The 26,423-nt window shown below is 42.4% G+C and overlaps 1 protein-coding gene and 1 long non-coding RNA gene across 3 annotated transcripts in view; one reads left to right on the top strand and one right to left on the bottom strand.

Moving 5' to 3' along the window:
- ANKFN1 (ankyrin repeat and fibronectin type III domain containing 1) overlaps positions 1–26,423 on the top strand; it is a 304,247-nt gene that overhangs the window by 210,531 nt on the left and 67,293 nt on the right. For both annotated transcript variants that reach the window (XM_045488308.1, XM_045488309.1), the window contains exons 8-9: positions 19,376–19,473; positions 21,807–21,897. In XM_045488308.1, the coding sequence (XP_045344264.1) occupies positions 19,376–19,473; positions 21,807–21,897 (189 nt within the window). The remainder of the gene's footprint in view (positions 1–19,375; positions 19,474–21,806; positions 21,898–26,423) is intronic.
- The window catches only part of LOC123603421, a 30,578-nt gene continuing 5,321 nt past the window's right edge, over positions 1,167–26,423 (bottom strand). The window contains exons 2-4 of the long non-coding RNA XR_006714873.1: positions 14,552–14,788; positions 4,978–5,050; positions 1,167–1,813 (exon numbers count right to left, since the gene is read on the bottom strand). This is a non-coding gene — a long non-coding RNA (uncharacterized LOC123603421). The remainder of the gene's footprint in view (positions 1,814–4,977; positions 5,051–14,551; positions 14,789–26,423) is intronic.

Raw genomic sequence — 26,423 nt, 5'->3', positions numbered from 1 at the left:
TCTCTCATTTTACCCATGAGAAAACAGAATGTCCTCCTGGTAGGTCACAGTCTATTCTATTCTCTATTTTGTCTGTACGGAAAATATCTGGAAGGGGAGTCAAGAACGGGTATCAGTGGTGGCCTGTGGGAAGCAAGCTAAGAGGGAATATAACCTTTGGTAGTATTTGCACTTTTTCCATGTATGATGCCACCAGTTTGTTTTATTTTGTTTTGTTTTTAAAGAGAGAGATCTGATCTGCTACTTTCAAACCTGTATTTTTATCCCTTTAAATAGGTGAAATGATGGGTACACTTAGAAAAGTCAGAGATTTCCAATGTCTTCTGAAAAATGAAATCTTTTTTATGCAAATTCCCATGTCAATTATCTCCTCATACTAGTCAGATAATTTATGGATAAATTATACATTTTAAAAGTAAATTTCATTGCAGCATGGTGAGACTGCATCTTGCAAATATATAGTACTTATATTTATAATAATTATATATTTTATTGGGTCTCCTTGGCCTTTTACTTGTAAATTGGTTTTCAGTAGAATTATTGGATTGTGCGGATTTTGTTTTGCTTTTTAAAGTTTATTTATTTTGAGAGAGAATGAGCAGGGGAGGGCAGAGAGAGGGAGAGGAAGGGAGAGAGAATCCCAAGCAGGCTCCGTGCTGTCAGCACAGAGCCCGATGCAGGGCTCAATCTCATGAACTGTGAGATCATAACACGAGCCCAAATCGAGAGTCAGACGCTTAACAGGCACCCCAGGATTGTGTGGTTTAATGCCAGATTTTTTGATAGAGTAAATACTAAAATAAATAATGCGTCTTCATTCTCCAGTCCCAGGCAGCATTTAGCATTTAGCCTCCTCCCTGACCTACACACACATTTTCAACTGTTTCTTCTCCTTGTATGCTACCAAAACCTTTAGGTAACTAAATAATCAGTATCCAATGTTTGCAAATGCTTTTTTTTTTTTTTTTTTTAAGTTGAAGTGTAGTTAACATCCAGTGTTATATTAGTTTCAGGTGTGTGATACAGTGATTCAACAATTCGATACATTTCTCAGTGCTGGTCCCGACAAGTGTGCTGACAAGTGTGCTCTTAATCCCCTTCACCTACTTCACCCATCCCCGCGCCCCCCACCTACTCTCTGGCAACCACCAGCCTGTTCTCTGCATTTAAGAGTCTGGGTTTTTTTGTTGGCCTCTTTTTTATTTTGTTCGTTTTAAAAATCAAAACCCTGAAGCCTGAGATGCTTGTTACTTTTCTATGCTGAGGCCTAATGGAATAAAAACCGGTAAGGACATTTGTAAACAGGTGAGGCAGAGGAACACCTGGATGTGAGAACTCACCATTCAAAACGATTTGAAATAAGTTACTGAGTGGTGACCCGGAAGATGCTAGAAACACTGTTTCAGCCCTGACCACCTCCAGTGGGTTTTTTTCTGTTTTAGTCCCTGTTATAAATGGAAGAATCTATCCCTGAAAGGGTCAGCCAAGGCCGTGTAATTACTTTTAGCTTCCGCCTGAACTCTAGCTTTTGCTTTCATTTACGGCTGGTGCTCAGTGGCGGGTCTGGTGTTGCAAGAGTGAATTTCAAAGCAGAGCCCACAACCAGGTTTTCTGCCATGGGAGAGACCATGTTCTGGGTCTACGGCTTCAGCTGTCCAGGTCTCCAGGGGCCTGGCCGCGTCCTAGGAGGGCGAAAGCAACAGTATGCAGGACAGCTCGGGGTCCGCTGTCAGTACAGCTGCAGTCCGATGACGTGATTCAAGTGTTCGTCAACACTATCCAGCAATTACTCTGAGGAGATTCATCTTGTTGACTGAGTGGAAGTAAGGAAAAAAAAGGAAAAGAATCATGCGGAAAGGTGACTGTTCTCAGGTACGGCAGACCTTCACAGGAAATCTAAGTTACTGTGCACAGTGTTGGTGGTGAATGAGCTGGCCAGACCACCCCAGATGTAATAAACCGTGGGCTCCACAGAAAACAAAGAGGTTTAGGGCCATGTGTCACACAGGCATGCGGAATCTATAGGAATTAAAGTCAGAAATGGTACAGCTGGGTTGTGATACCTACACCAACCAGCTCTCAGGAAGTCACTGGACACTCTAAGAATCAGCTCCCTTACTTGAAATACAAGAATAAGAACAAAGTTGGCAGAGCTAGTGAGGTTTAAATGTCTCCCATGAGCCTCCTTACATCAACACCGGTCATCAGATTAAAACACGAATCGATCATGTCATTCTGCTGCTCATGAGCCTTCACTGGCTCCCACGAGGTAAAAACCAACTCTCAGCATTGCATTCAAGGACTTTCACATATCAGCCCAGCCCCCAGCCCCCACATCCTGCTTCCCTCTGCTTCAAACCATCCCTCCTTTACCTTATCATGCCCATCCTCTCAACCCTTGGTCTCTCTCCCCAGAATGCCCTTCTCTGGGTGGTAAAATCCTACTCAGTCTTTGAAACCCAGACCAGACGTCCCCTTCCTTTACCCAGTCCCCCTCCCAAAGTTTGTTGGTCCTTAGAACGTGAACAACACCTTGTTCACCTGCCTGCGACGGGGAGCATTGTGCCTACTGTAATTGCCTGTATCTTTATCCATCTGCCTGCTGGGCTGTGAGCCCCAATTCAAGGATGATGTCTTATTCTAGTTTACATCCCTGTCACCCAGCGCTGTGCCTTGCAATCTTAAAGATGCTCGCAAAAGCGTTGGCTCCTATGTGGAAATGTGAATTCATGAAGGTGTTCTTAAGCTGGAAAGTGTCATTTAAGTGTAGTATTATCATTAATGAAGGTGAAGGACAGAGCAGCAAGAATCGGTCCCAGAGATTTGCACTTAAAGGAATGAGTATCAAACTCTTCTACATCTAAATGCTACGTGTTCTTCTGGGGCCCTGCAGGGAAGTGGGCGGGCACACTGGGGGTGAGCCCCTTCGGGCGCCAAGGCGTAACGCCCTACCCAAAGCTGGTCTGTGGAACTGCACCTTCACCTGATAGCTAACTGAAGATTCGGAAGGATCACCCGTCAGACTTTCTCCAAATCAAAACTTACAAACCTGTGTGCCTCCAGGATTCCTTCTTCCCAGCAACTGTTTTCCTCGCCTTTCATACCTTCTGAAGTGACATTTAACTATGAGGGAAAGAGGCGCTGGATTCTGAGCCCAGACCGACCTGGATTCAAAACTTGAGCCTGTGTTCATTCCCAGCGTGCAGCTTGGCTAGCACACGCAGGCTTGCAGAGCCTGTGACGTCACGTCTAAAATAGGAAAAGTGCCTAACAAGGAAAACCAAGTGTGACAGATGTGGAAGGGAGTATCGCACGCTGAAAATGCTAGGAAACTGTAAGATGCTCTTTCTGTGATGAGAGGTAGACAAGTACCAGCCACAGGCTTACTTTCCTTTGTTACTTCTTCCTCCTTTTCTCTCTCCCTTCACATTGCGAAAGTACATCTCACTGGTCTGTTTCTGTGTAGAGGAGTGTTTGCTCCAAATCTAATAAGGCTCATCTAAGGGACAACTTTTGGGGGAACATAATAGAGTCAGCAGCCCCCATGGTAACAGCATGTCTTTGATCTCTTGCCACTGAGTGTTGTTTTGAAAGTTAATTGAGGATGAAAGCATCTCCCCAAAAGACTACTGTCAAAGGAGATTCCAACTCACCTCAAATCCAACCAACTCTGTTTTGCACGTGTAAAACTGAGATGACAACCACTGCATAAATATTAAACGAGCAGTGAGATGTCAGTGTTTTCATTACTGTGTGCGGTGGGACTCTGAACGAAGCTGAGACCAGTTTGGTACACCTGCAGAGGCAGCATGGGTTTTGATATAACCACGATATTTGATTTGGAAATTTAAAACATACAGTGTTGCCAATAGCTCTTAGTTTAAAAAAAAAAAAAAAAAGTAGTTGAACTCCAGGATTCGCCATTTCCTATAAGAGCTTGAGATGCCAAGTGTTTAGGTTTACATGAAAATTTGGCTCACACATGCCTCAACGAATAGGAAAATCTGTCTCTTGGCGGGTAACGGAAGTCAAGCAATTTCTTCCTCTTCACCCTCTTCAGAGGGTGAGACGCCAGTGCTGAACTGGTGTTCCACCTCACAGGGATCACGGCACACGAATACTTCTGGTCTCCCAGACTGTAGCCTTATCCCCTCCAGTTTTTCTCCAACAAGCTACAAGAGTGATCTTTCTAAAATGCAAATCTGGTCATATAATGGCCTAATCTATCAATAGCTCCAAAATGCCTTCAAAATATGTTAGCAGGATAAGCTCTTGCCTCGTGGTCCAATCTCTGCTCTGATTCAAGTCACACTCCCATCCCACCTCACCTCTTCTGTCCCCGGTGATTGCCCTGCAGTTCCCGGACCACACCATGATTCTGGGCCTTTGCTCTCACAGCAACCTTTACCTGGAATGTCTCTGACCACTCTCTTCCCTTGGCAGACCTGCACACTCTTCAGGACTCTGTCAGGAGTCAGTTTGTCCAGAAAGCTGTCCCTACCCACCCTCTCCTCAGGCTGCTAAGGGTGCCCCCCTCTGAGCCTGCCTCTCTCATAGACTCATCATATTGCATTCGAACCTTGTAGTGACTTGTCCATTGCCCCCATTGGACTGCCATTGTCTTGAGGGTGAGGATCAGATTTAATTCATAATCCCATCCCCAGAACTTTACATAATCTGGTCCCTACTGGACCGTCAGTAAAAGTGTGGTAAGTCAATCCACCAAATGGCACTAGACTGAAAGCTGGGTATGACTTCTTATCCCAAACATGCCAGCAATTAGTGTGGTGTTGGATCTAGGCCGATAGAGACTCTATCATGTATATTTCACTCCAGTAAGTCCACATAATTCTTTCTCTCACTGTCTATGGGCCAGTACCTTACCCCCAAGATTGAAATACTGCCAATGACTTTCCTAACCCACCTTGTTATCTTAGAATAGGTAACAGATTTTTCAAAGTCCAAAGAGCTCCTTACCTTCATCCTCCCCACAGAGGGTGACCTCTTGAAATGTTTGCAAAGTAGCAGCAGTCCTGTTCTTCCTCTGTAACTGCGAATGGGACAGAGTCTTCTTTGTTACTTATTGCATCTACTCATTTAAGACATTTTCATTAGGAACCTACTACGTGCCAGCTGCTCCCATGGACCAAGATAAGAGGCATGGGTGAATCTGCCCATTAAACAAAATAGCTGAAAAATACTCAGCGTTATACATTATAGGTCCAGGCTACTGACTCATTAGATACGTCCCCTTATATAAGGAGAAATGTAGAACCCAAAGGCCACAAACAAAATTAAGATAACTGTGGCACTCCCCCCAAGAAAAGTAATTAGGCCCTGTAAATAGCTCCAGCTGGGATATACATTGTACATGATGATGTGTAGTCTTTCACGGGGATCTGAAGGGGATCCCTCAGATACACCTACGTTGCGTACAGTATGAAGGGTTTTCTTTGATCCCCTGGAGCCCATTTGGAATTCTTGGGCCCCCAAGTAAACAACTCCCAAACGAGCATGTCGAGGTCTGTGCCCTCAACATCAGCCATTCTGATCATCCACACAGAAACAGAAGCTGGGTCTGGGAATGGAAGACAGGGCTCTTTGTCTCCCTGGGGAGCTCTGGAAGGCTTATTCTTGCCTTGATGAGAGAAATCTAAAGATTGGATTTTTCAGGGTCAATAAGGCACCTTGTTGAGTAATTTACAGTAGAATGTGAAAACAAATACAGGAGGGAAGCACGCCAAACAGCACACTCCCCTGGTGAGACAAAGGGAGGAGGGCTCTGGCTAGTCAGCCAGAGGTGCTCCCATGGTGGTCTGGTTCATTCTTACTTATTTCCGTTCTCCCACACATTCCTCTGGATCCTGGGGAACCACTCCTGCTCTGGAGTTGGTCCGTTCCCAGGTCATCCATCCTGTCCCTCACCTCAGCCTAAGTGTCTCTAGCCAGAGGGGAAACACGATTGGGGAGGGCCGGAATACACTACCGCGGAAGGAGAGGGAGGAAGATTGGGCACCGGGGATGTTACAGAACATGAACCAGGCTCAAATTATAAGCCAGCAATTTACATGAGTCTTCTGTGACTGTTTACACTGCTGTTTATTTATTTATTTTTTGAAATCAGTACTTATCTTGGCCACCACGGCCACATGTAGCTGACATGAAAATACAGAACACCTTCATGAGACTCACGGTCGCCCAGTATCCGTACAATCCCCTGTTCTTCCCCCCAACCCTCTCTCCCTCTTGAAATCACAACAAGGAAATCACAGTACTAGAGACAACGTGGGCCCTTGGGGAAAAGGGACAGAGGCGCCAACCAGGAGCCCCTGCCTTCAGTTCCCTTAGTAGAAGTCAAATATTGCAAATACTTTCTGCAAGCTTTTCATAGTTGCTGCTTTCTCTAGCTTAAAAGATCTTAATATGGCTGTTAGTCCATTTATCACTTTCTCCTTATATGGGCTTGGCAAGCAGACAAAATAGACAGGAGTTCAAATCCAGACTCTGCATGGATAGGCTCTGTGGCTTTTGGCTAATTGTTTATTTAGTAAAGCACAGTTCCCCAATAAATATTAATAGATGTCTTCCCAGAATCCTCTAAAGATCCCTAAACCTTAGCTTCCTATAAACCATTATCTGTTTTTGTTTAATTCAGGATTTTCTTTTTATCTTTATTTTTTGTGACATTTTACACATACATATTTTAAAAGGTAATCTATCTTTAAAAAAAAAAATGACTAGACCAATTTTCTTAGGAAAAACTGCCAACTCCACCCTTTGCCAGTGGTTCTTTCCCATAATCAGAAAACACCTAGCCTAGCTTCCACATCAATTGGAAACACCCTTCACTGGGACACTTGATGTACCCATAGCCACAGTTCTCTGAGGAATATGCTGGAATCCATGGCCCCTCCTTAAAATGTGCTCTCAAACAGTGGAGTGAGGTGAAAAAGACACTGTACACATTGTTTTTGTTTCTCGGGGTCTTGCTGACAGCAGGTGTTTTCTCACTTTGTCCCAGGAGGAAGAGAAAGTGACTGGCATTTTACTTGGTCAGTAGCTATTTTTGGAACTATTACTCCATACAAGGCACAATATTGGCCACTGTGGGGGATGCAGAAATGAGTCAGACACCGTATCTTCCCTGAAGAAGTTATAGGGAAGATAAAATGTTCGTTTTGCACACTTTTTGGAATGCCTGCAATGTGCATATGCTCTTGTAGGCCCTGGGGATACAGTGAGGAAAAACAGACCAAGCTCATGTAGTTCATATTTTCTTGGGTAAGCAAGTAAATTAACAAATAGCTTCAGATTGTGATAAATGCTGAAAACAAAAGAATAGAGGATAATGTATTGGAGTGAGGTGCAGGATGACCTTGGTAGAAATGACTTGGGAAGTCAGAGACAGAAAGTGCCCATGAAGGAAGATGGGTAGAATAACAGGAAATGGGAGTTTCAGAGAAGTGGACAGGAGTCAGACATGACTCTTTGTAGACTAGGGGTCTGTAAACTCATCCTACCAAGTGTCAGACAGTAAGTAAACATGTTAGGCTTTGTGGGCCATGTGGTCTGTATTACAACTATTCAATTCCGCCATTGAGACAACATGCAAAATTATGACTGGGGTTGTGTTCCAATAAACTTTTAGTTATGGACGCTGAGATTGGAATTTCACATAATTTTCACATGTTACAAAATATTTTTTTTCCTCAGTGTAGAGACCATTCTTAGCTCACAGGCTGGACAAAAACAGGCGGTAGGCTGGATTTTTGTACAGTTTGCCCCCGTTGTACACCCCCGTTGTACAGTACGTTAAGGAGTTTGGATTTTATTCCAAGTGTACCTATGAGATTTCAATGAAGGAAAGTATTGTGATATGGTCTATGCTCTGAAGAGATCGTTCTGGCTTCTGTGGACTGGTGAGGGGTATGCGCACAGGCAGAAAGACCAGTTGAGCTCTGAAACTGTCACAGAGTACCGACGTGAAACAGCGGTGATGTGGACAAGAGTAACATGCATGGAATTAAAAGAAATTAAAAGGAGGCTGATTTGAAATGCGCTGTGCAGGTAGAGTTGAAAACACAAGTGCCTGAATCATTATAATACAAAGTAGACAGGACTCAAGCCAGGGAGAATGACAGATACAATTACTATCAGAAACCAGAGACAGTGAGCTGGTGTTGAAGGAGCCTGAGCCTCTCTCACATGGGTAGGTCTTTGACAAGAGGGGATGGGAGAGACATCAGGCTGGAAAGATGGTCTGACTGGTGATGGGGAAGGAACTCTGTTCTGAGGTAGACTAGATCTCTCCAAACCTCCCGTCCTCATCTGCAAACTCATTAAACTGTAAGCTTCTTGAGGCCAGGGACCATGTTATTTGCCTTTCCATATCCCTACAACCTGGCTGGTCAATAATCTTAACATCGATTCAGTAAGTCTTTTCTGACCTACTCTATGCTATGGCATATGCTAGCAACATACATATACACATAGTTAATGTCCTCGCAGAGCTTATAGGACTAAAGAGAACTGAACTAATAATGCTACACAGGGACACTATCCAGTGGTCCAAGAGATACAACGGGGACTTTGTGTTATCTTGGGACCAGAGAAGGCTTATGAGCAGGAGTGACATTTATATTGATTGCTGAGGGAAAAGGAAGGGATATTTAGTGAAATGAAAGTCAGAAAGAAGGAGGAAGAACATTTCTGGCAAAATGAACAGGGTGTGTGAGAGGAAGAAGCCTGACATGTCGAAGATCTAAAAATCAGAGAGAAGGGGCGCCTGGGTGGCGCAGTCGGTTGAGCGTCCGACTTCAGCTCAGGTCACGATCTCGCGGTCCGTGAGTTCGAGCCCCGCGTCAGGCTCTGGGCTGATGGCTCGGAGCCTGGAGCCTGTTTCCGATTCTGTGTCTCCCTCTCTCTCTGCCCCTCCCCCATTCATGCTCTGTCTCTCTCTGTCCCAAAAATAAATAAACGTTGAAAAAAAAAAATTTAAAAATCAGAGAGAAGAGAACAAGTGGGCGCAGTGGACCGTGGCTGGTGGGTGGAGAAGGCCAGGTCATCCAGGGCCCAGGCGCAAGAGGAAGTTGTAGGGGCGTTTTGGGTTCACACAGCCTGGGCTTTAATTCCCAGCTCTGCCACTTGTCAGATCGGTAGAACGACTGAACGAGTGCCTTAGTCCATCTTGGAGGACTGTTGTAAGAAATAAATGAGATTTTCTGTATGAGAATCCAGTAGATTTTCATTAAGTGATAGTCTTCCTCCCTTGGCTCACAGGACAAATGCAGGGAGTAGTGCAAACTCAGAAATAGGTTAAATGCCTGGTGAAGGAGTCCTTATCTTGTAGTTTGCAGGAAGCCCAATGGGACAACGAGGACTGTCTCCTACAGAAGCCAGGCCAGCTCCATCTGAGACTCACTCCATACTTCTACGACAGAGGGTGGGGTGGGTGTCCAGAGATCAGTAGGACAGGGTCCTGCCTTCAAGGGTTTTAATTATGTAAAGTTATAAAGAGGAGCGTGGGGTGTGAAATGGGTGCAGTAGGATGAACGAACAGCCAAACAGTGCCGTCCTCCCAATGAAAGCTCCTTGTCTGGCCGGAGAGTTGGACTGTTGTTGCGTTTGCCCCTGTGGCTGCTTATTTTAATTCCATGAGGACCCAAAAGGATTCAGAAATCTGGGAATTGGCCACATATCTTGGACCTTGTGTGTAGAAATCAGACAGCTGCCACTACGTTTCTCTGCTTTGTGCCCTTTGGAAACATCAAGCAGCTTGCCAGACCTCTCTCCCTGCAGGCAAGAAGGGCATCTCTCTGCTGGGAATAAAACAAAACAGAATCTCAGCATCCCGGGAAGCTCAGCCAGGAGAAGGCCCTTCCCCTGTGGAAGAGGCATCAGATGCTGCCTATTCTCAGAGTCCCAGCCTTCAGCTCTCTGTCACTTGGTTTTGAGTCCCTGCTATTGTTCAGCTACATCCACTGCAGCCTTTAAAAAGCCTATACTTGTTAATAAAATCATCATCTGGACACTATTAAAAGGACTCGAAAACAAGCTGTTTTTGAAAAAATCTGTCTGGACATCCTATAACTCAAGGATATAGCAGTGTTCCAGGGAAAAAGGAAAAGCCAAAAGTATCTGAATTAATGACCTGTGTGACTATTTTCAGTCCAGAGTGTATTAAAAGTGCCCATACAGGGGCGCCTGGGTGGCTCAGTCGGTTAAGTGTCTGACTTTGGTTCAGGTCATGATCTCACAGTTTGTGAGTTCGAGCCCCACGTTGGGCTCTGTGCTGACAGCTTAGAGCCTGGAGCCTGCTTCGAATTCTGTGTCTCCCTCTCCCTCTGCTCCTCCCCCACTCATGCTCTGTCTCTCTCTCTCTCTCTCTCTCTCCTTCAAAAATAAATAAAAACATTAAAAAAAAAAGTGCCCATACATATAGCCCAGATAATCATGAAATAAAATATAATATCAATGTATAATAGAATATAATAAAGAATATAATTATGAAGCCCAGATAATCCAGGTTAGGAACAGAGCTCTTTCACACCATCAGGAGTACTGGACTGGTACATCTTGTCGTACCCACAATCGATATGTAGGCTTCTTCTGGGCAGCCCCTGACACTGTCCCCCTGGTTGCAGTCAAGTCCATGGATGCCCACCCTGCAGGCTGTGTGCTGCACCAGTTTCTGGGCCACCCTAGCTTGGGCTGGAAGAACTGGTTCAGGAAGCCTGGGCACCTGTACTGCCCAGTGCCTGGCGCCTGACCACTGGGCAGACCTCCCCAGTGGTGACTGCTTGGTAACTGAACTTTTGCCCCAGGTTCCCTCACTGTACCACTCCTGCCTCCTAAAGGAGTTTATATACCTCATTCTTGCCTCCTGGTAACAGAATGTTACCTAAATTATGCCTAAGAAATCTATTTCCCCCCGACATTCTACCCTGGTGGTCAGGATACATCCACCCTTAGAGCCTATCTAAGCAATCACCTAGCATTTATTCACTGGTATGATGGTAAGTGTTTAACAATTGGCTCTCTGGGGGGAAAAGTGTGTGTGTGTGTGTGTGTGTGTGTGTGTGTATACCTTCACATAAGTCTATTATAAGTTTTACTGATAGGATATGTAGCACACAATTTAAAATCATAATAATAAAATATACAACACTCTTTTTTGTAAATTTCTTCTAGCCTGTTGATTCACCCAAAATGCTTTTTGTTTGTTTTTATCAAACTCTTGAGTCTGTAAGCCAACCTGTAGCTGTAATTAATGGATGAGTATAGTTGCCATTTAAGTGTTGGTTGATATATTCGTGTACTTTAAGGAAGCAAAACAAGATGAAACAACACAGGCTTATCGTGGGACATCACTTGTTGATCAGTGGCATAAGAAACTTCTTTGTCAAATCAAGTAATAGTTTTTGAGTACTGGAAGGATATTTCCTCAGGTTTTTTGTGCTATTCACAATGTAACAGCCACAGAGATTTTAACCTGCATTATTAACATTTTCTTCATCGCTTTCTTAAGTCTAGACTAGTGATCAGCAAATTTCTCCTGTAAAGGGCCAGAGAGTAACTATATTAGGCTTTGTGGGCCACATATGGTCTCTGTCACATACTCTTCCGTGTGTGTGTGTTGGGCGGTGGGGGGGGAGGGGGGGGTGGAGTGGGTTTTACAATTCTTTAAAAACATAAAAAATAAAACCCTCCTTAGCTCCTGGGCCACACAAAACCAGACTGAGGCTGGATTTAGCTCACGGAACTGTAGTTTGCCAATACCTGATCTAAACAGTTCACAGAAGAAAAAAATCAAGACCTGACTTCCGATTTTTATGGTGTAACTATTCCCACCATGGCCACTTCCAAGCTGCCGACACAATATCATGAAAATGACTGGGAAGCGATGTGCCCTGGTGCACCATCATACGTGTTTCCACTGTTCAGGTGCAAGAGATATCAGTAACCTCGGGAGCATAAATAACAGCAAAGTGCAGTAAAACAGGGAGTAACAAGTTTTAAATACTTACTGCCTTTGTCTTTAATTTAGTTAACTTTAACTTTGTATGATTTAATTTTTAATGATGGCTGTGTTTAACCACTAGCTCATAAAACTCCTGAGATCTCAACAGTCCATTCTCACAAGCTATGTGGCTCAGCCCCGGCGCCCTGCTGTGTTTATCCCATGCACACACGGTTGAGGACCAAGCCCTGACTTGCCCCGGCTCCCTGTTTGTGCCGCCTCTCAAAGCCACCTCATCACACCACCCCACCTTAGATGCACCACGATGGGTGGATTCTGCACCCTGATAAATCTGTGACCTTCCCAACTCTTAAATGTTCTGGGAAAACCAGGAGGTGAATATGCCAAGGAAAGACAGCCTATAAACGAAAAGATAAAAGTGATTTCTACACGAGCTGGGGCTTGAGGGTTACTTAGGCTTCCAGTAACCCTAATGGTGCCACTGATTCAGACTTTCTGAGCCCAAAACTGCAGAAATTACTGAGAGAAGTTTTGTTTGGAGGCATGCCTGGTGAAGTGTCCAAAGAAGTACATGAAAGGTGAAGTACTCTGAAAAGGTGAAGGCTGGCACCTAGGTCATCTGGAAGACTGGGATTCATTCAACAAGCACTTTGTGCTAGGCTTGGAAAAAGAGAGAAAGCTACTTGCGATAGTAAGAATCACACAAATGATAACACCTTTCATTTAGAAAGCCAAGGGGATCAAGAGAAAGAATACAATTAGATAATAGCCATAATCGGGTGAACTATTAGGAGGGAAATAAGGACGCAGGTGGATTGGACTGTGGTTACTTGTACTTTTCAAAACCATGAATTTTAGACATCCCTGCTTCTGGTCTGTATGCGTGTGCTGCTCTGTCATATAGCAGGCAAAACTATGACAGTACACAACGTAGACAGATAGGGACATACCATTTTTGTGGTTGCAGAATCTGACCATAAGTAAATGAAATAGCCCTCTGATTCCAACTTTGCTTTTAGCCTTCTAGAAGTAGTGGGTGCAAGAAGGCTTTACTACTGTCAAAAAAAAAAAAAAAAAAAGCCTTTTGCCCTTAATTTAAATCATTGTTTTTCTAGGGAAATTTAATTTGGGGGAAAAAAATGTTTTTCTAATTAACTGGAAGACTGTGTGCTGTGCAAACAATAAAGATTCTTGTTTGAAAGTAATGCATGCCCCCACTCCTAGGACTACCAAGGGAATTTAAAATAAAAAGCGCGAGCAGCTCTGACCTCGTATTCTGCCAGAGCTAAACAGAATTCCCAGATCCAGAGTTTTCACGTCAGTTCCCAATTTCAAACCCACAAGTGTTGAGTGGGTTCATGCTTCGGCAAGACACATCTTCTCATCTCTAGAAACAACTGTATTTGATCTCTTCCTGGTTTCTCGGCACGTCCCTCACTCCCTCTTTCTTTCTCTTGTGCTATGGTTGGCCTCAAAGGTTAGAAACTGCACAATTGGATGAACTGGGGAGGATTTCATAATGTTCTGGTGATGGGCTGGGCAGTCTAGCCAAATTCCGTTCATTAGCTAAGGCGCCGGGGTGAGTGTGGCCAGTAAGAATGCCGTTCTGGTTCCACTGAAGTGCTGATAGGGAACAGGAAATAAACTTTTATTTTTCTGGTTCCTGAGCAGCAGTATGGACAAGTGAAGAGTCTGGGATGCTGGGAATCTGGAGGCCAGGAATTAATCTCCAACCCAACCACTTACTGGGCAGCTCAAGCAACTTCTGTTCTCTTTCTGTTTTTTTCTATTCTGACACTGTTTTCTTATTCTTTATGTACTGGCATCAGATTTCTGTCTACCTTAGACTTTAAACATTCCAAAGTCAGGAATCAAGGAATCAATTCAGTCACCGTTTACTGAGCCACCTATGCTGTGCTAGGTGCCATGACAGGCGCTTCGTAAACTGGTATTAATCCAACATGGTCCCTGCCCTCAAAGAAAGTACAGACTACAGAGGAGGCAGATCTCTTAGAAAATAAACACAAAACAAACAAAGCAAGTGGAAGTGTGAGAGACATATTAAAGTTACTATGGCAAAATGGCAAAGGAGCTTCCGTTGGAAAGCCATGGGAAGCTGTGGAAAGGAAGGGACTTTGAACCGCTCCTGTTTGAATAAAGGGGAAGACAATTTGGGGGAAGAGGAGAGCATACCAGAAGAGAAAAAAAACATAAAGACAGTCAGTCTGAGGTCAAGTGACATATGGCTAAAGTGAAGGGTTCCAGCAGGGCCTGGGCATGAAGCGGGAGTAGAACCCACCAGTATACTCCTCCTGGTGTGAGCGCAGGACAACAGCTCTGGGCTTTCAGGGGTTTCAGACTTGAGGGAGACTCTTGGACAACAGCAGGTTTTAGATGTTTTATCAATTAAATAGAAATTTACTAGACATTGCTGTAATGTTATCTCCTTATGCCTTGATTTTTGCATAGTGTCCACCCTCTCAAGAAACTGGCCTGAAAACTTAAAAAGTGTTACCGGCTGAAACAGGGTGGATTATTCACATAGTTCACACCAAGAGGCTGGAAACTTACCTGAGCTTTAGATTTGGTCCTCTTTGTGCATCCTAATGCTTCCAGTCATGAATTTTCTACTCTTGCATTGATTCTGTGACTTTTCTCCTTACATTATAGGCTTCAGGTGACAAGGCCAGACCTTCAGGAGCTCTTTTCCTTCTTAACCTTTCAGGCTGCATTTTATGTAGCTGCCATCCAGTAAATAGAGGTGTTCAGCTAGAACTCTCCTTCCAAAATGACTCTACATTTCTAAAACTTAGATAAAAATATTTGTTAAAATAATAAAGCATCGGGGCACCTGGGTGGCGCAGTCGGTTAAGCGTCCGACTTCAGCCAGGTCACGATCTCGCGGTCCGGGAGTTTGAGCCCCGCATCAGGCTCTGGGCTGATGGCTCAGAGCCTGGAGCCTGTTTCCGATTCTGTGTCTCCCTCTCTCTCTGCCCCTCCCTCGTTCATCCTCTGTCTCTCTCTGTCCCAAAAATAAATAAACGTTGAAAAAAAAATTTAAAATAATAAAGCATCATATTTAAAATATTCATAGCTATTTGATACAAATATAGTGAATCACAGTTTGAGCCAGAGCCAAATTTTCAGACGTACTAACACCTTGGTTTGGTCTGGTACCTTTCTTGCTAATGTTCAACTGCTATGAGCCATTGCATGATTAAACCCTGCTTCTGTTTCCCAGACCTAAGTAGAAACAGTTGCCCTGATCTTTATCTTAAAATTATAAGTCTTATACAGTTTTAAACTTCATATACATGGCTCCAGCCCTTCAGGGATTTAGAACAGGCTTATAAGTGATTTTCTTGTGGCTTTAATATTAAGTCTTTAAACTACCTACACATAACTTTCCAGAGAGACCATGCTAAGTTGCCTTCCTAGAATTCCCAGTGGGCTCTCAAAGTGATTCCTGCTGACTCTGTTTCCCTCCCTCATTTTTTAAGTGACCAGAAGCTCCTTTCTTTTATGTCAAGAGTCCACCAAACCAATGAAGTACATAGAGGAAAAAGACTGTTGGTTGCCCTCGGAATAGATTGTCCATTCCAATATGGAGGATTTTTTTCCTTCCATGTGAATCTTCTCTTTCATGTTCCAAGATCTAATTAGACTTAAATGCTTACAAGTTTGTTTTTTTTTTTTTTAACGTTTATTTATTATTGAGAGACAGAGAGAGACAGAGCATGAGCAGGGGAGGGGCAGAGAGAGGAGGAGACACAGAATCCGAAGCAGGCTCCAGGCTCCGAGCTGTCAGCACAGAGCCCGACGTGGGGCTGGACCTCACAAACTGCGAGATCATGACCTGAGCCGAAGTCGGACGCTCACCGACTGAGCCAGCCAGGCGCCCCAATGCTTAAAACTTTCTATTAACTCCCAAAGCTGCACCACATCTCCTTACAAGGCTGCTTCTCTTTGTATTTTGTTTTGTTTCTCAAGAAGCCAGGTCTTCTTTCCCACCTGAAACATTTTATAAAACATATTTCAATAGAACATGAACAGTTATTATTCAAAAATAAATCATTTCTCCCAAAATTTTAAAGATTGTATCTTTGAACAACTTCTCATTAACCACCTGCCAGATAATCTGGTGGCAATCCCACTAATCCTTAGCTCTTCTTTTAGGTAGTCTCCCTGAATCCTTAGCCTGGAATCGGAAACCCTTGATTCTCATCCTTCCACTTGGAGTTCCCCATATCAGTCAATGATGCATGTCTCAGTGGCAACCAAAGAAATTTCTGTTTCCAGAATTTTCCTGTGTTCCTTGCTTTTTCTAGATATCCTTCCACATTTGTTACTGATTTTCATTTTGTTTTGTTTGTGATAATTTCCTCAATGATTTCCTTTTTTTTTTCCTTTGGCTAGTTATATGCAACATTATTCTCTGATTACAAACCCTCTCCAAGTTGACTTTCAGAGACTTGGCTTCTTCAAGAGCTAGTAGCTCATAAGCATAATGAAACATTTTGGAAAAAATACATATATATATGTATTTTATATAATATATAATGTATATTTTAAATTATATCTTCTAGAATATCTATTTGTAAGGAAGTATAAGCCTGATTTGAGATTTAACATCCAATCTTAATCATTTGATTCTAATTACATTTACAACATGCCTAAGAGTTTCAAAGGGCAAAGAACTGAAGAGTGAAAAAATTCACAGGAAGAAAAATATCTCCATGTTGGAAAAACCAGTCTATTCTGTGTGTGTGTGTGTGTGTGTGTGTGTGTGTGTGTATGTGTATGTGTGTATGCATGCATACAATCAAACTGTATATATTTGATTTGTAAAATATTTAGGAAGCACCTTCTATCCACCAAAAACACAAATCCATGTACTAAAGAGGAAAAAGAGAAAGCTATTTCTCCTATTCTCCTATCCTCAAACCTATCACAATCTAACAAGAAAAAGAGATACATAAAATTAAGCATAATATGTGTGTAGTAAATCTTGTTTTTATATGAATAGAGGGCTTTGGGAACACAGGAACAGGTGTATTTATTCCTGAGGAATTTTGAGTTAACTTTGCTAAATATTTTTTTAAGTTTATTTATTTTGAGAGAGAGAGAGAGATACAGAGAGAGAGAGAATCCTAAGCAGACTCTGCACTGTCAGTGCTCAGCACTGAGCCTGACGTGGGGCTCAAACCCATGAAACGTGAGATCATGACCTGAGCCAAAATCAAGAGCTAGACATGGCCCCAACTTTGCCAGCTCTTAAAAGGATGAGTAGAGTTTCACCAAGCAGTGGTTGGAAGATGAGCAAAAGACACCGAGGCAGAAAAGTACACAGAATAATCAGGTAACGGGAACTTACAGAGCAAGGACTTCACTGTGAGACGTGGCAGAAAGTGAAGACAGGAGAGTATGGCTGGGACCAGATCATGAAGGTCCTTGAATGCCCTGTTAACATTTCATTTTATTTTGAAAGCAACTGGACAGTGTAAAAAGATGAATGAAATCATGAGATCTGAATTTTTAAACTGTAATTCAGGCTGTTGTAAGAGAACTGTACATAAGAGTGAGAATACGAACAGAAAAATCAATTAAGAGAGTTAATCAGTTAACCAATCAGGGGTATACCTCCTTCTAAAAAAATGAATTGCAGAGTTGATGTGCATGATTATAAAGTCCTGTTCTAGAATAGTTTCAGTGTGCAGGGGAGAGGGAAACTTATGGGAGACATTTTAAAGCAGAACCTACTACATTTAGTAATCAACTGATTGTGAGGAATTAGGGAAAGAGAGGAGGCAAGGATGCTCTGAGATTTGGGTTGGGTGATTGGGTGTGTGACAATGCCATGAGCTACAACTGAGAAAACAAGAGGAGACACCTGTTTTGGCAAAGAGAAGTACTAGTGGGCACTCATGTGGAGACCTGCAAGAGGAAGTCCGAGTCCAGAGAGAGGCCGGACCTAGAGTTACAGTTTTGAGAGCCATCATTGGAGCCATAACAGTGAAAAGGGTCACTGCTTGGGACAAGCGTGCAAAGTGAGAAAAGGGCCAAAACCACGCCTCCAAGGAACATTACAGCAAAGGAAGAGGGAAAAGAGGAACCAAGGAGAGCCCAGAAAGAGGGGTCAGGAGGTAGGAAGAAAGGGTGCAACCAAAACGGAGGGGAAGAAGGCTGCAAAAATTATGGGAGGCCAGAGTGGCAGGATTTCCCAGAAGAGGCTGTTGCAGATAATTAAAGCACTAGGAAGTTTAGGAAAGCAATTTCTAGAGAGTGAGGAGAACAAGGCAGATTCCTAGGAACATACAGAGACAGAGCCGGGGGTACAGGGGCAGCAGCCCTAAAGCACAGGGATTGTGTGACTCGAGAAGCAGCAGGCTTTAGGGATAGTTCAGCTTAATTTTGAAGTACTTAAGTGTCATAGAGAATGTAATTTAAATCTTAAAACCAATAGCTTGTCATTATGAGGTTTAAAACATGCAGGCCTTGTCTTCCCTGTGACTTAAGCTCCTGCTTCATTCAGGATTGCCTTAAATCCTGCCATGGGTAAGCTGTCACTTTTTACTCTACTTTTTACTGATGAGGCACAATTGATCTTTCCTGACCATGGTTTTTTGAACCCGTGGAAAATGCTATGATGTGAAAGAACATGGTCTCAGGGTAAGATGGGGTGTTAGAATTTGGGTGTTAGCTTTAACTGTGAATGAATACCCACTCTGGGGATGTCAGGTTGAGGGGGAGCACTGAAGAGGTCAGCCACAAGCCCCAAATCCTCAGGCTGAAGAGAAGCCAATGAAAAAGCCTGGAAGACAGGACCAGGGAGGAGAAGGAGAGCCTGGGGAGCAGTGTGTGAGACACTAGAGGAAGAGAATGCTCCCAGAAGAAGGTGTCCAATGACCCAGCAGGAAATGAAAGGAGGCTTCTTTGTTTGGGATGAGAACGTCCCTGGGACCTTGAAATAGCACTTTCAGGAGATTGCTGAAGCCCAGATCAGGTACGGGCAGCGAACAGAAGGCAATGTCCTGGTGTACCCTTCACTTCTTACATGCAATAAATAACTTACCTTCTACCTACAGTGAACTGTTATGTATAATGTGCCTGAGGATGCATGTGTCTATGTACATGTATACACAGACACATACACATATGCACACTTAAAGGTGTATTAATCACTGCTGAATGGTTAATTGTCTTCCTCTCTTGTTTTAAAAAATAATTGAGAACTTGGAAACCGAATTGCTGTCCCGAGGCAAATTGTTAGATGTGCAAATATAGGGAAAAGAGGATAAACGTACCGTTTTTGAGAGGGACTTTTGCTAGAATTTCTGTGATGTTTCTTGATATGTGAGTGGATTTCGTTCTCTCTTTTTCTTTCTCTCCTTCCAGTGGAATGGAGCATGTCTAAAGACTTTCGTCCTTTGGCTGGAGAGATCATCATGGAAAACTTGCAGACCCTGAGATGCACAATCACAGGACTGACAACGGTAAATGCCAAATCCTCCCGTTAGGCTTCCCATTCCCCTGCTCCTGATGTTTGTGCTGGGATTCGGGTAGCAAATGCCTACTCTGGAAGCGACAGCCAACACCCAGCCCTCTGGCAACAACTGCCACTCGTTAAGTGTGATATGTCTGGTATCCATAATCTGAACTCCACAAAGGACTGAGCAGACAGCATGAACCACTTTGTAAGCTGCCATGTTCTACAGAGATCAGAAAAAGACTGGCCTCATGCAAGCCTTGAAAGCTGCTGCTTTCTGGATCACAGTCTAATCTTTAGGGGGGATCAAAGGCTCGGAGAGATCCAATTTTGACTCCCTGTCTGATGGTAAAAATAACAGCCTCCTCTAACCCTCACCCCCATAGCCTTGGTTGAGATCAGTCATCTATTGGAGTCATACAATTTCCTGAGAGAAATCCTTTTCCCTTGATTAAAAAAAAAAAAAAAAAAACCTGTCTAAATCTGCTTTCACAGAAAAGAAACTATATATGGTGGCACTACATTTCTCAGTAACCTGAACCAATTTAAACTGTGAATGAAAAACTGGAACAAGCTGAGCTTATTTGTTTAATCAATCTAAACTCAAACGTTAATTATTTATATAACTATACACGATAGGAGCATATGAAATGCAAAAAATAAAAACACCTGGCACATCAGTTCATGCTGAAACAAACCCTGTATCTCCTCAAGTAATTAAAATGCAACAAAACTGAATCATCAGAATATTTTTTAGTAAAGTTTTTAAAGTATACTTATCAAACCTGTCGGGTTTTTTTTGTTTTGTTTTGTTTTTTGTTTTTATTTTTTTACTCCAATTAGAATCCTTAATTATCTTAGGACCTTTCTATGCAAGAGGTAGGGGGAGAATTTTCTTGGTCTTGTTGTTTTTCAAAAAGATCAGTCCTTTAAACCAGTTATGTGTAAAGTGTACTCCTGAAACCCAGCATGAAAAAGCTGCATTAGGTTGCATCTCTTCAAGTTTGAACCAGCTATTCTAACAGAATTCTTGGTGGTTGGGTCACCACCACAGAATCTTGACTTTTAGTCCTAATCACACGTCTACACCAGGGGCCAAAACTGTGGATTACCAGAACAAACAAACCCCTGAGTGGGTGGCCCCCAGAGATGCTATCGGCAGAAGACTGATTCCCAACCCTATAGCTCACATGATGGAAAAGGGCCAGAAGAGAACCCTAGGGAATTTCCTTTGCTTAAAAGAAAAAGTGATATTGTGATAAAAATGGAAAACTCTCCACAGAGAGTTTCTCTAATATTTGAACTAATTTTTATAGGGATTAAGTTTTTCCACTTGGTCGTCCAATGAGAGCAATTCAGACACTATCCTAATCACATAAAAGCCTAGAAGTAGATTTACACTTCTGCGGAATCTCTATAACCTTGAAGTACATAGAAACCTATTTTTAATGTTAAAAAAATTAACTTTATAATATGGTAAGGCCAACATTATTAAAATTTCTAGCAAAGGCTCTACGAAGATGTGGGGTTTTTTTGTTTTGTTTTTTGGTTTTTGGGTTGTGTTTTTTTGTTTTTTTTTTTTTACTTCAAACATTATTTTACAATTTTTGCAAGGGATGTTTTATCAAATGCTGGCTTCAAAACTGCCTCTTTGGGTTCACTGGGTAAAGAAAAAAAACTCAAAGGAAAAATGTAAAACTATACAAAACATCTGAAGTTTACAAGTAAACAAAACAACTCCTAAATTTTTAGTGTCATAAGACATTAAAGAATATAACCATTGTTTTAATAATGGTTTTAAACTTGAAGTAAAATCGAAGAAGCAAAGCATTATTTAATATGGCATAAAATGTAGAAACAATCTTAATGTTCATTGGTAGGGGGCTGGTTACATAAATGACAATATTTGCCCACAGTGAAGTACTTACTATGCAGCCCCTAAATGAATGAACCACATCTCGGATGTACTATTATGAAAATACGTGCATTGTAACTTCTTAATTTTAAAAGCAAGTCAATCAGCTAATAAAAATGATGGTGACTGCCTCTGGGGAGGGGAAAATAAAGAGAAAGAGGTGAGGAATTGCTGTTTTTGGTAAAACTTGACTTTTAATAATTAGTGTATAATTTGGGGGGGGGGAAGCTCATAGAAACTGAGAGCACCCCAAAATGTTTATCATTACACATATATGAATGTGATAGTCAATAAAACCTAGAAAGCTAACGTATGGCTAGTGGATTTCCCAAGGGATCAAGTTGTTCATTGGACACAGGACTCTAGACTAAAGTGATTCAGTAAAATTCCTAATGCATCATTCTCTCTATTTCGATACTTTTCAGGGCCAACAGTATTTTGTTCAAGTCTCGGCTTATAACATGAAGGGATGGGGACCTGCTCAGACCACGACTCCGGCATGTGCCTCGCCTTCCAGTAGGTGGTGGCTGTGAACTCTCTCAAGCCTGGCAACAGGCTCCAACTCCCCCTCCATCCATCCTCCGGACACCACTGCCTTTCCCTCTCCCCACTGCCGGGGACTAACAAAACCTCCTCAGAGTAGCCTCTGGGCCACATAATGAAGGATTCCTCTGCAGAAATGTTCCCTTGGGAGGCAACTCGGTGGAATGAGAGGAGAGGGAATTTGGAACCGGCAAGACCAAATTCAGTACCCATGATACATTTTATTAGCCGCGTGGCCTTCAAAAGTTCCTTAACCTCTCCAAATCTGTTCCTGCCCAATCTGACCTTTCCCAAGACTTTCGTGGGGATGTGGGGAATGACAGCAGAGGGAGTGGCCAGCCCGTTCTAGCTCTCCTCTCCTCCTCACTCCCTCACCCACATCCAATTGATAAGAGAATGAGATATTCTTCTGACACAATGTCAGAAAAAGAATCTTTCTTAGTAACAGGCACTCTGCTACCCTCTGCTACAAGTATATAATATTTATAGTGGGAGCTGAAAACCCCAACAAAAGCCACTTCTAGTTATTTAAAGATTAGTAACTTATATCTGGTATATTTGGTAACTCTCTATTAACCAGAAGAAGCATCTCTAAATATATCATATGATAGATTTTTCTGTATAATGAGCCTATTGCACTGAACTGTGTTTTCATTTTTTAAAAAATCTCCATGAATGTGATAGTTCAAAATGGTATCATATGCTTCTTGTGAGAGTGCAGACTGCTACATCCTTTGTGAGACACAATTTGTCATAATAAAAACATTCGTTTCTTTTTACCCCATAATTACATATCTAGGAATCGAAGCCAAGAAAACAAATGCAGACAGACAATTATGAACAAATATGTGCACTATAGCAATATATTGATATAGTGAAATATTGTGTATGGTAGGGAGAACAAATATCCAATATCAATTCAATGGTTAAATAAAGTATGGTATTTACATATCCATATTATAAAACAAAAGGCAGCCACTAAAAATGGTGTTTAAAAAAACTTCATTGTGTGGAAGAAACTCTTACTTTGGAAGTTTTATATAAAAACATAATGCAAAATTTTCTAGCACATATTTAAGCTGTGAGTTTGATTATTACTAGGAAGGCACGTCTGCACATAACTATCAATATTTGGCAGTGGGTATTTGGGGTATAAGATTATAGACTCTTTAGTTTTCTTTTTTATGTATTTATGTGCTTTTCGTGTTTTAGAACAACCCTTTACCTAGGGCCAAGCACGAATCAGGTGGCATGTTATGGGCTTTCGTCAGTGTCTCACTAAACCCTCACCTCAGTCCTTCACCACTGTTCCTGTCTTGTGGATAAGCACTGTCATCATCTTCTGCATCACTCTGAACATCAGAGACAATGGTCATTAAACTCATTATATGCTGGACATTAATCTAAGAGCTTTACAGGGATCTACTCATTCAATCTTCATAACAGACCTATTGAGGTGGTTTTATTAGTAGTCTCATTTTACCGGGGAGGGACCTACTAACATAGAGGTACAGGCATAGAGCCCAACACCACAAAATTAGCAAGCACTGAAGTCAGGTCCAAACCCAGTGGCCCTTGTTCTTAACCACTGTGCTGTCCTCCTCTTCTATTAATAAGGAAATTGGGATTCAGAGAGGATGCTGCCTTGTCCAAGGTCACAACTCATATGTGGCTGAGCCAGGATTCAGGCCTGAACTGATTGGACCCATACCACATCTCCTATGCTGTGGGAACTAGTGCCCCATCATCAGGCAGACAAGCAGACTAAGAGCCAGCCAGCCAACCATTCCTGTCACTCCGGGAGTGACGCCAGGTCATACAGGGCCTTAGACCACTGACACCAGAGCTCTCTAAGGCCCCTCCCTGAGTCCCATAGGCATTCAATGATTTAATTATTCCAGTCTTATCTGGACATCTTTCTTATTGTAGACATCAGAAACACAAACTGGGAATGCTGCAAGATTAAGATACTAAGGGAACCAATCTCATTCTAGGAAAAAAAAAAAAAAAAAAGAATATATTTATTATTGTAGATATAGGGATAGAAGGAACAGAAAATGAAAAAAAAAAAAAAAAATGATCATGTTGATTGACCTGAAGGTGGGACATGGGAAAACCTACTCCAAATACAAATTCTGATCTGCATATGGATGCATTTACTTATAAGCATCAGATGTTCCAGTTCTATAAACTTCAAATTCTGTTGAGACACTCTCCCTCAAAGCCCTTCAGGGCTTTCTCCAGAGTGACTAGGACAGTTGTCCAGGACTGGGAAGAGTCACTTATTGCTAATTAACATAGCAAATGGCAACGCTCTCTAAAATGGCCCATTTGACTAGTAAGGGTATCTGGCAAAGAACTAAAATCCAAACATGCCGTTATAGTTGCTGCAGACATGCCATATCACTTGGAAAAGAACAATATAAGACTCTGCTTCTATTTATAAACAGACTATGACATTGTGATGCAACAGATATCAGTATTCAGATATTTACTAGAGGACAATGTATTCTAACATGACAGAGTAATTGGAAATTTGGTAATATGTTCCAGTAAGCTATAAAACTTTTTTTTATATTTTTACAAAAGGCCTTAATGTGTTTTTATAGACTTATGTTATATGGTATGGTACATAATAAGAGAAAAGGACCCAGACAGGCTTGTCTGAGTTACGATCAGGAAAGCCCTGATATCGCCAGTGAATGTAAGCTCTGCATTGTGTTGCAATTGAAGTGTCTCATTACCAGAACACTGAACTGTATTATGTGGCACAATCTGCTCTTTTCCTCCCACACTAAGTTTATTCCTGTCAGGTTCCTGATTTCTTAATATATTTTCAATTTTCTCCCTCATCCCTAAAGTCTCCTATTTTATGTAGTCATCAGAACCTTCCAAACATCTCTGAGAAAAACTCATTCTTTCCAAAAACCTTGGCATCATGTCCAGTGCTCACTTGGGCTGCAATTTAGCATTAGCAATCTTCGAGCTTGAGCTCGCCTCTGACGTAATGGGGCTCGGCGGAAAGAGCCAGCTCCATGTCAGCTCCCCCTGCATCGATGGCAGTATTAACACACATTAGAACGTATTGCTAAGTGCAGGGCCACATAATAACTCAGCCACCCAGGAGTCTTACTCAAGCAAACAACATTACTCATCTTATGAGCACTACAGATGCATTTTTTCAACGGCGGGAACAAACTCAGAATGGCCGTTGGGAATCCATGACAGCAGCATCTATTATCACTGTGCCCTGACTACTACCAGGGACACTGCAAATAAGGTGGAGGATCACTGGGAGTTCACTTCCTTAAACATTTCCAAATTTACCACTAAAAGCACCTTCCCCAGCCCAGTCTACCTGAACACCATCCTTCTGTTCACAATGCCTCACCAACACTTGATGAGTGTCCCTAATGTGCCCATAATGGTGTTTTACATACGTTGGTTTTCTAAACCTCAAACAACCTTTAAAAAATATTCAAAAACTCACTTTGCAGAGAAGAAACCTGAGGCAAAGAGAAATTAAGTCACGGTTTCTGCCCACAAGGAACAGAGTCTACAGAAGGCACCTATGCCAATTCCCTGTCTCCAGAGTTGACCACAACTAAGCCACACCACACAAACTCCAACCAAGCTCTGACCCTCCTTCCCAAAAGAAACAAAACAAAACAAAAGAAAACGTGTCCACAGCATAAGGAAAGGAGCACTATATGGAGGGCCATGTAACTACGTTATGGGCCTGGCTACGCCCCCAGATAAGCTGAGTAACGTAGAATTGGAATGGTTCTCTCCAGGCCTCCGTCTTCTGAGAGGTAAAATGGAGAAGGACACATGGGGAAGGGTAGGAAGCAGGAAGGATTCAAAAATGTCTGAGGTCTCCTTCTTCACAGGGAATCATGTGATAGGGTGAGAAATTAGGTTTCCATACTCGCTACTCAGGGAGTTAACTCTTCCTCAGAGAATTCCCTTCTTTCTAAGTTATGATTAGTTATGACTGACATAATGCCATTAGCAGGCATTGTACTGGGTACCTAATAAACCTCTCATTTAGTCCTCACAAAAAGTCCTGCAAGGTAGGTGCTATGTTCATTTTTCACGTTACAGAGTAGAGGCCTTGTCAGCATAAGTAATGTGCCCTACAGATACTGAACCAGGAGTGCAAAGAGCCAGGAGTCACACGCAGGTTTTTCTGACTCCAGAATCTGTGTTCTTTCCAACTGTGCTGTACTACTAGGCCGTGGATAGACCAATGGTTATCTAACTTTGACCATCAGGACATCTGCTTAACTTTCTGAACAAGGCAGACTCCATATTTTAAAATAAACCTGGGGGGAGAGAATTTGAAACGCATTCAATTAGAATTGAAGCCTCAGATACACTTATGAACTAACTGGCCTTACTAGAAAAGAATGACTAGCATTTTTAGAGAAAGTATTTCAACCAAGAAGTGCTTTAAGTTGTTGCTTTTAAAAGGTTCGGAAAGTAAAACTGAGTGGATA

Source organism: Leopardus geoffroyi, chromosome E1 (assembly GCF_018350155.1).
Source record: "Leopardus geoffroyi isolate Oge1 chromosome E1, O.geoffroyi_Oge1_pat1.0, whole genome shotgun sequence".
Classification (NCBI taxonomy): Eukaryota; Metazoa; Chordata; class Mammalia; order Carnivora; family Felidae; genus Leopardus; species Leopardus geoffroyi.
Note: the sequence above shows the minus strand (reverse complement) of the source record. Positions and strands in the feature narration are given on the sequence as shown.